Source organism: Triticum urartu, chromosome 1A (genome assembly GCF_056163025.1).
Source record: "Triticum urartu cultivar PI428250 chromosome 1A, HENAU_Tu73, whole genome shotgun sequence".
NCBI classification, from domain to species: domain Eukaryota; kingdom Viridiplantae; phylum Streptophyta; class Magnoliopsida; order Poales; family Poaceae; genus Triticum; species Triticum urartu.
Window position 1 is genome coordinate 125,838,683 of NC_141873.1, and position 17,475 is coordinate 125,856,157.

The 17,475-nt window shown below is 42.8% G+C and overlaps 1 protein-coding gene, 1 long non-coding RNA gene and 1 other non-coding gene across 8 annotated transcripts; 2 read left to right on the plus strand and 1 right to left on the minus strand.

Moving 5' to 3' along the window:
- The first annotated feature begins 442 nt into the window (after positions 1-442).
- Positions 443-3,787, plus strand: LOC125519122 (tryptophan aminotransferase-related protein 1-like). Its single transcript, XM_048684029.2, has 5 exons — positions 443-852; positions 2,198-2,504; positions 2,601-2,878; positions 2,985-3,298; positions 3,414-3,787. Exons 1-5 carry the CDS (start codon positions 638-640, stop codon positions 3,596-3,598), a joined length of 1,299 nt encoding a protein of 432 aa, XP_048539986.1. The 5' UTR covers positions 443-637; the 3' UTR covers positions 3,599-3,787.
- Positions 3,788-5,406: 1,619 nt separating this feature from the next.
- LOC147990335 (uncharacterized) lies at positions 5,407-16,481 on the minus strand. 6 transcript variants are annotated; one of them, XR_015599319.1, is made up of 7 exons: positions 16,092-16,481; positions 15,357-15,449; positions 15,094-15,277; positions 14,926-14,992; positions 11,999-12,199; positions 11,729-11,919; positions 5,407-5,912 (listed from the first exon to the last, which is right to left on the minus strand). It is a non-coding gene; the product is annotated as an uncharacterized LOC147990335 (long non-coding RNA). The 6 variants fall into 6 exon arrangements; XR_015599321.1 differs by lacking the exon at positions 15,357-15,449; XR_015599317.1 differs by having other exon boundaries at positions 15,094-15,449.
- Positions 8,974-10,628, plus strand: LOC125532775 (uncharacterized). Its single transcript, XR_015615561.1, has 3 exons — positions 8,974-9,736; positions 9,843-9,961; positions 10,053-10,628. It is a non-coding gene; the product is annotated as an uncharacterized LOC125532775 (transcript).
- Positions 16,482-17,475: the final 994 nt, after the last annotated feature.

The window sequence follows — 17,475 nt, forward strand, 5'->3', positions numbered from 1 at the left end:
TGCACAGCAGGTGCTAGACACGCTATCTGCAGGATGGGGGCGAGGGGAGAAAGGGGAGTTGCACGGCGGCCCAACAGCAAAGCAGCAGGCAGGGCCTGTTGTGAGAGAAAAGCATGGTCGAACGGACTTCCAAAAAAATAATTTCTTAAACTTGTTTTATCATTTTCTTATCCAATAAAGATTTTCCATATACTTATCCCTAACTAAATTGTTAGCAAAAGTGGCTTTGCTAAAAAAAATCTCTCTAAAATGTGTTTAACTAAAACTAAACGCTTACATTTTTTATCCAAACAATCACGTAAGCAATCTTCCTAGTTGGATCTTTCGGCACATCGAGCCCGCACACAAGATCGATCTTACTTGCATGCATCCATCGTAACCGCAACAAACTGTACACTTTGACCATGCACTTTCCCGCGATTCCGGTGCATGCGTTACCCATCCCACCCACACCTAGCTAGCCGGGCGGGGAGAGCGCCTCTCGCCTGCCATTATTTTTACCGGCCCCTCACCTTCTTATTTAGCCATCTAGAATCATCCCACATCTTCTTCCATATAAACCCTCCCAGGGGGTATCTCCCAATCCCATCGATCTATATATAGCACTTGTGGGCTCTCAGTACTTGGATTTACGGCGATGGCGAGGGATAATGGCGACGGGCTGGCGGCGATTGCCGGGCGGATCGGCGTGCTCGGGTCCGTCGCGCTGAACATCGTGGCGCTGGCGATCTACCTCCGTGGCCGCGCCGCCGCCGAGAAGCAGGCCAGCAAGAAGGTGAAGAAGGCGGCGGCTGTGGCGCCGTCGTCTGGCAAGCCTCCCGTCGCGTGTGACTCGGTCATCAATTTGGACCAGTACGAATTTCACCTCATATTCATCGTCTCTTGGTTTTTCACAGCTGCAATAATTAATCCTCCGGAGAACGTCCACGCGTACATATACGTGACGTGATCCATGCCTGTCTACGTGGTACTTTACGTGACGTGACACATGCATGTCTACCTGATACTTTACGTCGCCAAGATGACGAGACTACGTATCCAGCGTAGGGCTTTGTTGGGTCCGGGTAGCTGATTTTTATATGCAGTTACAGGTCACGCATGAGTTAGTTAGGTATATGTGCGTTTCCCCTCTCCTTTCTTCTTGACAAAAGATACTTTTCCTCTAACACTACTGATCCATCCATATATATATATATATATATATATATATATATATATATATATATATAGACGAAAAGGGGCATAATCGAATAATCTTGGTCATCAAATCAGGACAATCCAAATGGTATGTGTTTAGTATGCAATATGCAATAAGTGTCGCTGACTTGGTACAATGTCCATCTCTTGATACAGGTGTATCTATAAATGTGTCCAGATGCATCCATGTCTATTCAAATCTAAGACAAGTAATTTGGTACGGATGGAGTACAACATTGTACGGACGGGGTGGGTATTAAATAGTGACACGATTGTTGCAAAAATAATGTTGTCACAAAAGTAGGAGCTCGCCACATCTATGATGATATGTGTTTCTGTCACAATTATCGTCATAGAAGTGTCATAACCATGACACACAAAAATTTCGTCCGGGCACACACAAAATAAATCGATAAAAAATAGTTCAATTATTATTACAACTCAAACAAATAATTAAACTTCAATACAACAAATAGTTCATGACCAAAGTCCAAAGTCCAAAGTTGCTTAGTATCCCAGTACCTCATATTTCTATACGATTAACATGCATTTGCATCTAAAATGTACGCATTTACTAGTGGAAAGAAAAAAATACAAAGCCATGTGTCATGTATTTACTAAGACGATTTTACCATGACAGAAACATGCATATGCATCTAAAAATGTATGCATATACTAGTGGAAAGAAAAAAATCAAGTGCCATGTACTCCTTTTATGAACTCAGCATGACAGAAACGTGGCAAATTAGCATTTACCAAGACGATTTTACCATGACAGAAACGTGGCAAATTATCGTGCAAATTTTACCATCTCCTTTTATGAACTCAGCATGTGTTTTAGGCAGCTTTGTTTGTATAGAAGTATAATCTAACACCAAGTACCCTAATTATTACTGCATCAAAAGCTATGGTTTGTGTTATCTTTTGGTCTCCCCCTACCAAACTTTGTACCGTGCACATTTGATTTTTCTATATATGATAATAATGTTGTTGTTTGCAGCGGTGATCCAACGATGTTTGAGACGTTTTGGCGCGGACCGATTGGCGAAAGCGCTACGCTGGTGATTCCAGGGTATCAGACGATGAGTTACTTCTCTGACGTCGGCAACCTTTGCTGGTTCCTCGAGCCAGGCTTCGAGCGTGAGGTGCGCCGCCTCCACCGCCTCGTCGGCAATGCCGCCGTCGAGGGCTACCACGTCCTCGTCGGCACCGGATCCTCTCAGCTCTTCCAGGCCGCAGTCTACGCGCTCGCCCCGCCCACTGCCGACGCGCCCGTCAGCGTCGTATCAACTACCCCTTTCTACTCTGTAAGCATTAGTTTATTTTGTGAAGAAAATAATTGATCGATATTTTTTACTGTGAGAGAAGGTAGATCGCTATGTGGTATGCTCCATCTTGTGCAGATGTACCCGCCCTTGACGGACTTCCTCAACTCACGGCTCTACCGATGGGCCGGCGACGCCAACGCATTTGACGGCGACGACTACATTGAGGTCATCTGCTCACCGAGCAACCCCGACGGCAGCATCCGCGAGGCCGTCCTCAAGTCCAAGTCCGGCAAGGACATCCACGACCTGGCTTACTACTGGCCGCAGTACACTCCCATCACCCGCATGCTCGCCCATGACATCATGCTCTTCACCGTGTCAAAGTGTACGGGCCACGCCGGCACGAGGATAGGGTAATCACATCACAACTTACAATGAATGAATCCATGATAACATGTATTTACTTCATAGATGTTAAGCTTAGCTTGTTGTTTTTATGGTTGCTTGCATTGTATGCAGGTGGGCGTTGGTGAAGGACAAGGAGGTGGCACAGAAGATGAGCAAGTTCATGGAGCAAAGCACCATAGGCGTGTCCAAGGACGCGCAGCTACGCGCCGCCAAGGTACTCGGGGCGGTCACAGACGGCTACGAGCACCAGCTTGCCACCGCTGCCGGTGGGGACGCGAACCTCCTCTTCCATTACGCGCGGCGGAAGATGGCACAGCGCTGGCGTGCACTCCGTGCTGCCGTAGCAGCCTCCGGCATCTTCAGCCTCCCCGACGAGGTGGCCGGCTTCTGCGCCTTCACCAAGGACACCGTCACCTCTAATCCTGGTACGCACATTACACAGTCTACCTTAACCTTACAAAGATAAAATGATCCAATCTAGTATGACCTATTTTTTCTTGATTCAGTTGCATTTTCTAAAATAATGCTTCTGGATTGCAGCATTCGCATGGCTGCGCTGTCAGAAGCAAGAAGTGGAAGACCTAGAGAGCTTCTTGCGTGCGAACAAGATCATAACCCGCAGCGGGACTAAGTTCGGAGCTGATCAAAAGGTGGTCAGGATCAGTATGGTCGACACTGATGAAGCATTCGGCATATTCGTCAATCGCCTTGCTGCCATAAAATGAGGACACCGAATAAGCGAATAATGTGTTTGTTTTTATGGCCAGTGAATGATTTGTTGTTTCTCTTAGCTTCTTTATATTTTCGTATCTCCCTCTTTAGGGATCGATCAATGAGTTCTGTTTTCAAATACCCAGTTTAGTGATCCAGCTAAATAATTTCAATTTTCATTGGTTTCTTTACTTATGAAACAACCTGAGATGCTATTTATTCCGAAAGAGTGGCTGTAAAAAATAACACAGAACAAATACCGAAAACAGAAAAGGAGTTTCAGAGTCGGGCTCGAATGCTTTTCCTGGTTCATCTCTTACAACTAGTGAGGTTGTAGAAGACAGGGTAAGAAATGCATTTGAACGATTGGATTTTTCCACAAAAGTAAAGAGGAATTGAGTGACATAATTGATGGAGATGGAGGGAGTATGTCACTGTCTTATTTAATGAAAGGTGCTCTCATTCGGAATTCGCCCAAATGAAAACAAAAGATAAATATGAATACCCCCCCCCCCCCCCCCCCCCCCAAAAAAAAAAGTTTATTTTGGTCCAGACGATGGGCATACGAGCCGAATAGAGAGGTCTATGATATGAACGCAGTTTCCAAATAGTCTCTCAATTGTCCAGTTGACGATCGACTTTCATTTATTGTTTTTGTTGGCACTCTTCAAAACTAGTTCTCTGGTGACATGGTTTAATATAATTTTCTCGCCCGAAATTACAAGGTTACAATCACTTTCTCCTTCCGTTCACAAATATAAAATGTCTTGGATATTTCAATACAGACTACATGCGGACCGAAATGTGTGAACAAACACACTAACACGTGTCATATACATCCGATTCAGAAAAAAGTTAGAACACCTTATATATGTGAAGGGAGGGAGTAATTATCAAGTTATACACAGATTATACCCGCTTTGTTACTAGGTTGCAGTATCAGAACATCAGTCTGACTCTGTACCAACGTAAGACTTTGCATGATAGCACTATTATCAGTTTTCTATCGGACGACCCAACATGTGAAGACTAACTAGCACCAGTGTAGTAGTTTGGTTTTTCGTATAATCGTAGAACGAACCACCTATGGAGTTCGCTCCTGACATTACTCCATAATGAACACGCCGAGTTTGGAAATCGGAAAATGGACTAGACTCTAGTGACTAGAGTCCTGAACTTCTAGTATTTTGGATGCTGTAGACACGAAGAATAGGTCTTGAGGTTCATAGCTATGGAAGGCCTCAAAGAATAGGTCTTGAGGTTCAGACAGTTTCTAGTATTTTGATGCTGGAGAACCTTTGGGTACCTTCGCCTGGGATCAGGTCTGTGGCGCTCCCAAGACAACGGACCTTCGAAAAAAATGAACAGTATCGCCGCCTTTCGAGCCACTGATGATCCCTTGGATGACAGATGAAAGCAACTATCTGAATGCTAGTGCTAAAATTACCAGGCAATAAGATACCGTTCCACTCATGGCGAATGTCTGGTAACTTTTTATCTAGCTACAGTACTTGTACATAGGTGAGTGCCAAGGGAACAGGGAGCACCTTGACATGATGTTACAGGCATATCCTGCCAATTTTAGGACATTTATCTAGCTGCTATGACCTACATATGAGTGATGATCAGGAAATCAGCAAGCTGAGTCAAAATAATTCATGATCTCGCCTGTGGCATAGCTTTGGGGTTGAGGTTGCTTGCTCCAGGTCTGCAAGATGAATTAAAGAAGGAAAAAAATCAGCATCTTCGTTCATACATCATTAGATTCATGTGGGATATCACGTTGGTAACATGAATAGTATCTTCTCAAATGCAGCCAATATGTCGGTAATGATCTTTATCTCATCTTCTCAAGTGGAATTTCCTTGGCACTTTTATGGTTCTGTATACACAATTTACATTTTTTTCAAACCGGGCTATACCCCTTTCCATTGCAAAAGAACGGAAATACAAAGTTCAGAAACATGTCAGGAGAAGGGAAAGAGGTAAAGCGAGTTCGGGCACTGCCAGGAAACCCACTGCATTCGGCCGCCATCGAAACGAATGCCATGGGGCGAAAACCTAGACAGCACCGAAAATCCACAGCAAACACCCTATTTCTTGAGTTTTCACTACAGGCAACGACATGAGACATCCACAAAAGAACCGAAACGCCATCACAGGATCATAGGATCGCCCATCTCCAGCCAATGAGACTTCTTGCAGACCTTCAATCTCCCTCGATCGGCACCCTCACCACGTTGCACATTCCCATCATGCGCATCGTGCTCGACCTGATCATCTCAGCACCGCTTCGCAGCTCCTTGGCGCCCTCCTCCTCCTGCAGCCCTGTCCAGTACAGCAGGAAAGAACACATGGAAAAAACTATCTCAAAAGGCGTTTTGATAAGTTTCTTTTCGAACGTAGCTCGGTTTCGAGCTAGCCAAATGGCCCAGCAAGCAGCAGCCAAGCCCACAGTATAGTACTTTTGTCCATCAGGGAGAAAAGCATGGCACCATGCAAAATATTGCCAGTAGCTATTCGGACACATCTCAGTACCCAGTACTACCCCAACGCATCTCCAGATCACTTTAGCCACAGGGCAAGTAAAAAACAGATGTTGGGAGGTTTTCAACTCGTTACAGAAAGAGCATGTAGGATTCCCAGTCCATTTCCTCGTTCTCATGACTTGCCTAGTGAGCACTGCGTCCTGAGACAGCTGCCACAGGAAGATCTTGATTTTGAGAGGGATTTTGGCTTTCCAAATCCTCTATAATGGCAACCACTAAGAGGGTTTTCAAGCCACTTATACACAGATTTAGTGGAGAATTTGCCATTACTATTAAGCCCCCAGTAGACCCGGTCCCCACCCTGGCTCAGCTGGATATTCTTGATCGTATTACTTATTTCTCCCCATTGACAGGACAGCTCAGGCGTGAGCCTCCTTCTGAAGAAAGAATGGACATCCACAGATTTGAACCTATCAATAGTGCAATCCTGATCATTACAAATCTCAAACAGCGAAGGGTAAAGGGTCTGGAAAGGACTCAGCCCGTTTATGGAATCTTTCCAGACTCTAACTAGGTCACCAGATTCCAGATGGATCCTTCTGCCCACAAAGTAAATATCTTTGACTTTAAGCAGGGCTTTCCAGCAAGGGGAATCAGAAAACCTGGGCTTAACCGAGGCCACAGATTTGTTAGTCAGGTAGCGCGCCCGAACAATATCTTGCCACATACCCGTTTGGGTCTCTAGTTTCCACCACCATTTGACCATCAAACTAATATTCTGCTTGTGTAAGTCCTTAACACCCAGGCCACCCTTATCTCTGGATCTGCAGATCCTATTCCATCTAACCAGATGGTACCTCCTCTTCTTATTGCACCCTTGCCAGAAAAACTTCCTTCTATGCTTGTCTAAAGGCTCGATGAAGGTTTTATTCATGAGCCACATAGACATATGGTATAAGGATAGTTGGGTGACCACCGAATCTAGCAAGGTCAGCCCCCCCCCCCCCCCCTAATCGAGGCTGCATTACCAATCCAAGCTTCAAATTTTTTCAGATATTTAGTATCTATGAATTCCCAATCTGAGTTTCTGAGATTGGTGTAACTGACAGGCATCCCTAAATATTTGATGGGGAAGCTGCCCACCTCGCAATGGAATAAGTCTGCATACATATTCACCACATTATCATCACCCCCCACAGTAAGAATCTCGCTTTTCTGAAAATTCACCTTAAGCCCTGACATCAATTCAAACATATAAAGAAGCATTTTCAAGTTAACAGCTTTGCCAATGTCATGCTCCAGGCATATGATGGTATCGTCCGCATATTGGAGAACTGCTACCCCATTAGGAATCAGATCAGAGGCCAGACCCACTAACAGGCCACTTTTTTGGGCATTTGTAATCATTTTTGCTAAACAATCCACAGCTAGATTGAACAAGAAAGGGGAATGGGGATCACCTTGCCGAACCCCTTTCGCACTTTGGAAATAGGGGCCAACTTGGTTATTCAACTTAATGCTCACAGTCCCATTATGCAGGATACTCCTAATCCACCCACACCATTTATCATTAAAGCCTTCTCAAAATCAAGTTTCAGAACTACACCCACCCTCTTTTTCACATGATTGTAGTTAAGGATCTCATGCAAAGACATCACACCATCCATGATGTTCCTTTTTTTCATGAAAGCATTCTGGGCCCTATTGATGAGCTTATCAGCATATTTTTCAACTCACCTATCTAGGACCTTAGTAATAAGTTTGTACGGACACCTCAGGAGGCAAATCGGGCGGAACTGCTGAATCTTGTCTGCGTCCGCAGTTTTGGGGAGGAGAGTAATCACACCATAATTGAGGCGTTGTACATCCAGTTCCCCTTTATGAAAGTGTTCAAACAGGAGCATAATATCATCCTTCACGATATCCCAGCACACGTGATAGAACTCCACAGGAATGTTGTCCGGCCCAGGTGCTCTATTGTGTGCCATAGCAAACAGAGCTTCCTTAACTTCTGTCTCCGTAAAGGCCCGACACAGATCAGCGTTATCCTCTTCATCAAGTTTTTCATTAGTGGTCCAAGTATCAGGATCCATATGGAACTCATTGCCGGGTGCTGGACCGAAAAGGTTTTTGTAGAACTCTGTCGCATGGGCAATCAGATTATTAGTCCCTTCTATTTCCACATCCCCAGCTTTCAGGGAATGGATCGTGTTTTTCCTCTTACGCCCGTTCGCAATCTTATGATAGTAGTCAGTATTAAGATCTCCTTTCAGTAGCCATCTTTCATGAGACTGCTGCAACCAAAAGATCTCTTCGTTCACTAGGAGCTCATGCAGTTCCGCACTAACATCAACCTTGATGCTATACATCTCAGGGGACAGGGGGGCATTTTTATACACAATTTACATAATGGAGGCAGCTCCAAAACCAAGCAGGTGCAGGGAATCCTGGGACTGAATTAAGGGGGATAAGCAACAGGAAGACCAGCCAAATCTACAAGATACCAGCACATATCTAATTAAAAATTTAGTACTCCTAAAACCACAGACGATTGACAGTTTCATACCGCAAACAGAATGCAGTTAGGTTGTCGGTGTCGCGGGTATCAGGTACCCACTAACTCTCATGTGCGCGCCACACAGTGGCTCCTTGCCGGGAGATCACCTAGGCATCAGCATGTCCAAGAATCATCCAAGGCTCCTCCCTGGAGATACAAGCGAAGCACGACTAAGAACACATCCAGGTAGGTCATCGAGAGGTGCTACACTCGTGACCCTTGACTTCCACACCAACAAGAAGGTATAAGGAGATATCAAGACATCCACATCCTTCCCGGGAACGCCCAAGGCGTGGGCTCCCGTGAACGAGTCGTCCCCTGGGAACGAGCATTCCGTTCCGCGATGCACCAGACCCGGCCCACTAAGGGGAAGTTGAAAGCATTTAAGAAGCCTATTGCAGGGGCTAGACGTGTCACAACTTTCATCTATAGACATGGAAGACTTCTTAGTCTAATGAGGAAGGCCACGGGTGGGGATCTTGTGAGACCAGCAGCAACTCGTTTTGCCACAGCCATCCTCACACTTAGGAGTTTGGTCAAGAACAAGGCTGCATTGAGGAGTTTATTTACATCTGATGAATGGGTTGGAAACAAGTTAGCAAAAACACAAGTTGGCTTGAATGTGCAAGAGATTATACTTTCAACGGAGTGGTGGAGCGCAATTGAGGATTGCCTTAGAGCTTCAACTCCACTTCTTAGAGTTCTTAGAGTAGCGGATGGTGATGAGAAGCCTGCCATGCCAGAGATTAAAGCACTTATGATTTATGCAAAGGAGAGGATCAATCTAGGTTTCCCTCAACAAAACAAGCAACCATTGCTCAAGAAGATCTTGGCCATTGTTGACAAGCGTTGGGAGAATCAAATGGATCATCCATTGTATGGGGCTGCTCTATTTTTGAACCCAGGAAAGTTCTTTCCTATTGTAAGCAGAAATGATGATGCCTTAGTTGGGGAGCTTAGGAGCTGCTTTAATGATGTGCTTGCAAAAATGGTACCGGATGTCAATGTTCGAAAAAAGATTGATCAACAAGCTGTGCTCTATGAGCGCCAGCGAGAAGGCTTTTCTAATCCATTGGCACTCGAGACCATGAGCACAAGAAACCCTCGTAAGTCATATTAAATGCATCATGTTAATTTCAGCATGTTAATTCCAGTTCCAGCAATGTAATTTCTGTACAAACTCTTAATATGTGTCAGTTTTTATCATTTTAGTTGATTGGTGGAGTTCATTTGGTGGTCGGGCCATTGACCTACAAAGGTTTGCAAAGCGCATTGTTAGTCTTTGTGCTTCATCATCTGGTTGTGAGAGGAATTGGAGCACGTTTGAATTTGTAAGTCAACTAGTAAAGCAGTATTTGTGTTTGTTCAATGATGATTTCAGCAAGTTGTTTACTTATTTCACTTGCTGTTTCTACTTTGTAGATCCATACGAAGAAAAGGAACAGGTTACAATGGAAAAGGTTGAATGCTCTTGTCTTTGTTTCATACAACCGGAAGAATATGCAACGGTTTCAAAAGAGGCGTGAGAAGGTGGGCGAGAATAGCTTTGAGGCTTTGGTCATTGAGGATTTTGATTGGGGCAATGAGTGGGTGGACCCATCACTATCACAACCTCAAGGTGCTCGAGGTTGTCCTGAAGACAATCAAGACATTACATGGGAGGATGTTGATGTGGCTATTGGTGCATCTTCAAACCTTCGAGGCCGCAATCTGCATAGGACAGCAACTACAGTTCGTAGGGGCCAGACAAATGTCCGTCTGCAACACTACGCACGCAAGAGACCTACTACAACATGACCTACAGTTCCTGAAGAAGATGAGGCAGAGGAGGACTTGGAGCAAGAACAACACTCAAGTATGCCCAATGCGGAGGGGGAGGATTCAGACTACGTTGAGGATGATGATGATGTGAGCAATGACGATCAAGAGCCAACTAATGTTGACCAAGATGGTGAAGACAACACCAATGCCAATGAGTTTGATGATGATGACTTTTGATTGAGACTTCGAGAGTGGAGAGACATGAGATGAGAGAGCTGAGCTGGCCACCTTTATCCCTTTTGCTATGCTGGAATTATCTATTATTCTGTTTGTCTTATGATGTGGACCTTTCACCTTTGTTATGTGGACTACTAGACTTGTGTCATTTGAATTGGTTAATGGTTATGTAATATGTATGCCATGCATTGCAGATTGCAGTTGCACTCATACTTGCTATCTTTCTTTCCACTTTTGCTCGCTGCCTCACTTTTATTTCTATTTTTTGTGGAATGTGCACTGGTAAGTGATACATTATTCTAACATATTTGTTCATGACTTAATGTTGATGCAGAATTCTGCTGGGGAGAAAAGCAAATGCAAAGAGGATGGGAATGGATGCTATATGGGCTCTACAACAATCAGTTGCAAGGTGTGTATGGCTGTATGCCTAGTTGCTCAATGCCTAATTGCCTACCAATTTCTAGTTTTCTACTTAATTCTGTTGCTTACAAGTCTCTAAGGCGTCGCCTCGCCTTATGCCTTACCGCTTAGGCAGTGAGGCGCCCCCCCAGCGCCTCGCCTTGCCTTACCGCCTTAAAAACATAGCCCCCAGCGCTACAGTGGCCTGGCCCAGTGGCGTAGCAGACCACAGGCCTTTACCAGTGTGGCGTGCTAAGGTCATTTCCCCCTTAAACGGTGTTGACGTGCCGGATGCTTAACCCCTTTTACCACGCGCACGACATCTGTTAAGGTATGTGGCGCGGTAATAGGAGGTAATTACACTAAGCGGCAGTGACTTGACGTGTGTCCGTTCCCGGACTCGAGAAGAAGACACATGCCCCCACATTTAATGCGGTACATATGCAGTAGATATTTCACTATGTGTATACAGTATTCCCAATACCATTTCTAGCCACTGTGGTGACCCCTTGCACTACAAAAGGAGGACCAGGCTACTGTATGGAGGGAGACTTTTTTTCGGACAAGCTCAGATCTTAGATAGGCTAGACAGAAAGGATAACCTGCCCGTTCCCTTCCCAGGACGAGCAGCCACTTTATCAACTTTGTAATCTCCTCCCACCAAAGAAACCAACCAGCAAGAGTAGGGTTTTACGCACCATGCGGCCCGAACGTGGGTAAATATCAGTGTTCCCAACGACTCTCGTCGGCGTTGCATCCGCGTTCGCCATGTCACCCTTGAACAAGCAAAAGGGAAGCCTCTGCCCCTGGTGTCAAGCACGGCCCCGCCATAGGTAAATGCTCCAAGATGGCTAAACATTTCACTGAGTGACTGGTCTAATTAATTACTCTGCAAATAAAATTGGTGACATTAGTATCAAGACCAGTTGCCAGTTAAATGCATGAGTAACAAAGATAACCGAAACTACCTCTTTCTCTTTTCCATGAAGACTTCAGTAAGAGCGGAAAGGATTCTTGATATCTCCACAGTGTTGCCTGTGCTCTGTTCCATTATTACTCTTGCAGTATCTAACATTTTCCCAGCAAGATCCACATCAGAAACATTTCCAGCGCCTGCATCTCATTGTCACCCTTCCTATCCTCCTGGTCTTTGTCATTTGAGGGTTTCCCTGCTCAATGAGTATATCAGTATAAACCATGGCAGGAAGAAAAGGCACATTGAACTAGAAGATCAATTATAATAGTGGTGGACTGTTTGTGAAACAAAAAACAGCAATAGAAAACAATGAGATGCATGCATATGCTTAAATCATCCAACTTAACCAGTATAACATACCATTGACCAATACAGTGGTCCATCTAAAAATGCATTAGCTAAAATTCTGAAATGTGAGACAAGAAATACTCACATTACATTACTTGCATAACTCATGTACCATATATAATTGCAAAAAAGTGAAACTTGTACGTTGTGTAAAAGTTAGCACACACAAGTACACTGGTTAGACAGCTAAATACAAGAGAACTGAATGAAGCCAGTGATTCAAGTATCCATGTCTGTTTAATCTGGCATTGCCATTCGGCCATTCGAAGTGTGTCAAGAGGCACAAAAATAAAATAAAAAATAGCTGGCACATGGCACCATACACAAGCCCAAAACATGGACAGCCCATAAACAAGCTCTTTTAGCATCTATCTATACCTATACTAAGACTCAAAAAAAATCTATCTATACCTATACTGATTAGAGACTCCCAAGAAATTCCCATGTTAATTAGAAAATATGAGCAGTTAATCTGGTGGGACCAAATTATTACGGTGCAGATTAACCAGATAATTCTCTCGCCTAAAATAAATTGATTAGAGAGCCCAGCCCGAGGAGCAGGCCCACAACAATACTTTGACGGTTGTACAAATAGAAGGAAAATGAGATAACCCTAAGATATCTATGTACTCTACATCTTTTCCTGATAAAAAAAATTCTACTCCACGTCTCCTCCTCTCGCGTAAACAATAAACAACCTGAAGCAATCGTACGCCATAGAATCTCTCCTGTCTCTCCTTCTCCCCCATGGAAAACAAATCAACCTCTCTCTCAAATTGGAGTGCAAGTTGAGGGATAGATCTGGTGTACGTTTTATTCCTCATCTATCAGGTTCCTATTCTCACACTACTAATTTGTTTTGAATTTTCTTTTGCTCGTTTATTTTAAACAGTTTTGCAAAAGCACATCTAGATGTGCTCTAAGTACTGCACATCTAAGTCCTATATCATTGATTTTATGCTAAGATTCGTATTAGCATCATCTTTTGTCCTTTTTCCTTTTCTTTCTAGATTGATTGAGTCATTTAGATGTGCGATAACTAGGGCACATCTAGATGTCCTTCAACTCATAGACTAATCTGAATAAATCATATTCTACCACGTAGGAACAACAGAGCTTCAAACGAGGTGAAACAGATTTTCTACAGTAATATGAATAAATCATATTCTACCACGTACACATGGTTTACGAGTCGACAAGACGTTCCAAGGTTGAGACTCATAGACTAATCGACGCTAAAGTTGCGACTCATAGACTAGGCGACACTGAAGTTAGTCAGCCCCTGGAGTTGAGACTCATAGACTAGTCTTGACTAGTCCTTCGACTCATAATCCATGCACGTACATGGATACTTATCTCATGCAAAAACAGGTATCGCTTGCAAGAGATATTGCAGAGGAAATAGAGCTAGAGATATGTGATCTGAGTACAGCAACAATTTGCACCATGTTTAAGGCAGAAGCAAAAAAACTGATTAAGCAATCTGTAAAATTCTTAATAGATAGGGATGATTGTGATATCCATGAGCAGACAAAACAAATCCAGAAAATATGTGGGCGGAGATTGACTTTTCATTTCATACTGAATGACTATAATTTCAAGCACAGTTATCAAGATTACACTGTTTATAGAATCTTTTTCATAAATTCTGAAACGATCCATCAGTACATCATCCAAATGTTAATCAGGTATCATCTATTTCTACTACGATGCTCTATATTATTTTATATATGCATGCCATATTTTAAATTGAATGTTAATGGCAATTTATCAGATTGTCATGTTTTTGTAGAAACCTGTTACGGAGACACCAAATGTCTTGAATGGGCAGATGGAGGATGATAAACCCATAAACCATTATGAAGGACACTAAAAAGACTAAGACTAGGATGATATGTCATGTTGTACATTCTAATGAAAGATCAGAAAATGAGGATAGTCAGGAGAAAAATGAATCCATATTCAAGGAATCAAGACCTAAAAGAAAGCGTACAATAATAACTCACAGATGTGGCAGTGTTCATATACCAGAAATATTGTTGAGGATGGACATTCAGAAAAGGAAGGAACTGAGAATTATTCAAAGACCAACATAAGGCTTACTGGTGTTGATAAGGAATCTAAGAAAAAGGGAATTCAGAAGGATAACCATATAAGTTTTTGGGTGTCTTTGCCTATTTTTTCATAGTTCTGCACCTCCCTAATTGCTATAAAAAAATTGCAGGAGCAAGCGAGCAAGTTATCAGTTTTGGAAACTATAAAGCAAGAACCAGAGGATGACGAAATCACTATTAACCAGACGAAAAGGGGTAGGGGGAGGAACACAGCTCGTGCTGCACATCTTGATGAAGAATAAAAAACTAAAGGTAGTCAGGAAATAAACAAATCAATATCTATGGAAACAAGCCCAAGCGGAAGCATGCCGTAATTCACTAATGTGCCGGTATTGATAACAAACCAGTAAACAATCATCATGCAGAAGAATAAGAAAAGGAAGGCACTCCGGAGCACAATGATTCAAGGCCTAGATTAGAATAAGGCATAGTTTGGTGTGATCAGATTAACACTTACATTATGAGTCACATTCTTGGAGAAGAGGTGACCTATCTCAGTTCAGATACAACCTGCAAGTCAATGTCTATGGTGGAAGACAAAGTTATGTTGTACCCAACTGAATTCTAAATAGTTTAACATTTTCTGGACTATCAGATCATGAATTGAGGCTGAGAGTAGGATTACCAGTAATGCCTATGAACAGGGGCAGAGCTACGTGCAAACAAAACTGTGCCGTGGCCCGCCCATGCCCAAGAGAAACAGTGAAGAGTGAAGGTGAATCTGGACTTTGAGAGCAAATTTTTTATGATTTCCTTCAGCCTGATTCCCTCTGGCCCGTCCAATAAATTTTGGGTAGCTCCGCTAGTGCCTATGAAGAACATCAATTAAAGTGCAGGACTTCGAAATGGGTCACGAATAACAATAACACAACTAGGAAAGCGTTTCACCGAAGGCCAGGTCATAACACGTCCTAAATTGGTGGCAAAGTTTACATCCCACGAATTATCATGTCACCAAGTGATTCAAAATGGCCTATCATTCTGAAAAGGAGAAAATACCGAATATCAGTCTGCTTTGCTCTGACTATAAACAAAAGTCAGGGGCGATCTCTCAAAAAGGTTGGACTCTACTTAGAAAGGCAAGTGTTCACACATCGCCAATTCTATGTTGCAATGGCAAGGGTTAGCAGCAGAACTGGATTGCAGATACTCATATCAGATGAAGAGCGTCCATCCGATCCGACAAGGTTGCAAAGAACGTTGATATTTGTTTTTTAACAGCTATAACTAGAACAAGTAAAACCATTCGTATCTGATTAAATATTTTATCTGTTTTAATATGTTCTCTCTGAAATATTTTATTTGTCACCAAAGGTACTTCTCTGCATTAGGTAAACAACTGATTTCACAAAATCAATATCAAATGCATTGCGGATGTGGTTCTAAAGTAACAGAACCATAGAGGAAGCAAGATCATTTTCTCAATTACTGCAACCTTTCTTTCTTAGATAGACCTAGCAAACCCGATCCGATTTCACAAATAATAGAAAATTTCAACAATGTAAACGCTAAATAAAATACTGGAACAAGTAATTTGGTAACCGTGCTACTGCTATGCATGCCCACCCTACTCAAATCTATTTCCTAGAGAGAGGAGACGGTAAGGCAAGAGAGGATATGCACCTGTTCGTACAAACGCAGGGTAAAAGGAAAAAAAGAAGCATAGTGAATGGATAAGATGCTGCTCCTTTCTTTGGTAGATGGATACGAGTCGCCAGCGCTGCTGCTAGATGAGGAAAATCCGCTCAACAACGCGGTCGTCCGAGGAGATTGAAGCTTCAGCGGAGACGGCGTAGCACAACGCAGAGGGGAACGGACGGATGGCCGCCGCTCCGACCGGCGCTGCGATGCGGTTCGCGACGAAGGACTTTGCGACGTTAACTGATGCACGCGCTGTCCACGAGAGCCACCGGCGCAGCCGCTCTCATGGCGCCGGTCAGGGGAGCGCAGACAGGATGGCAGCGGTGAACGCAGCCGCCGAACCCGCCGATGATACTGGCAAGAATCTTTTTTTGGGGGGCTGTCGGCTGCTACGCCCCCCTATATTTAAAAATAATTTAGTAATTCAAAAAAGTCAAAAAAAATTCCGAAACATTTTTTGAAATCAAACATGACCAAGTAGTGCACTCGTATAAAAGATTTAAATAGAAAATGTATTCGGGGTCAAAGATTTTCCAAAAAATGCTAGATACAAATACTATTCATGCTATATTGTCGTCATATTTTTGTTTTTTTTACCGTGAAGTCAACGAGAATTATTCCTTGGCCAAACTTTTTATATGAATACAATACCTAATAATTTTTGGTTTAAAAATATATCCAAGATTTTTTTTACTTTTTATTGAATTATTAAATTATTTTTGAATATAGGAGGATGGAGCACCCGAGTGCTCCTAATCCGCTTCCCACGAATCTGTCACTAATAAAAATGCGGACATATCTGTAGCCATGGTGTCACAGACTACAGAAAGTACAATTGTTACGAATTTAACTTGGTTTCATATATTCAAAATTTATGTATTGTAATTAAATTATGTGAGACCAATTTAAATTAACTACAAAAATGATCAACGAAAATAGGGATTATTATTTATCAAATGATAAAATGACATAAGTGTGGCACGAAGTAACACCGTCCTAACATTTTTTACACTAAAGTTGTCATCCAAATAAATCCAAAAATATTAAAACTTGTCGTCCAAATAAAAAGTTGACATACTTCACAACTAAAATTGTCATCCTCTATTCCTCTTGTAACTAAACTTGCCATCAAAAAACGTCAAAGCGGGATTGTTTCGTGCCACACGTATAGCTCTTATCAGAGCCCTATAATGTATATTACTGACGATTTTATTTTCAATCAACCTAATCACTCCCTGCAAATAGACTATTCCGTACACTAAAAGACAACTTCCAATCTCAACAATACACATGTAATGTCCTCTTGGAAAACAATTACAGATCATAGCGATATCGAATTGTTGATATGAACCAACATGTGGTTGGA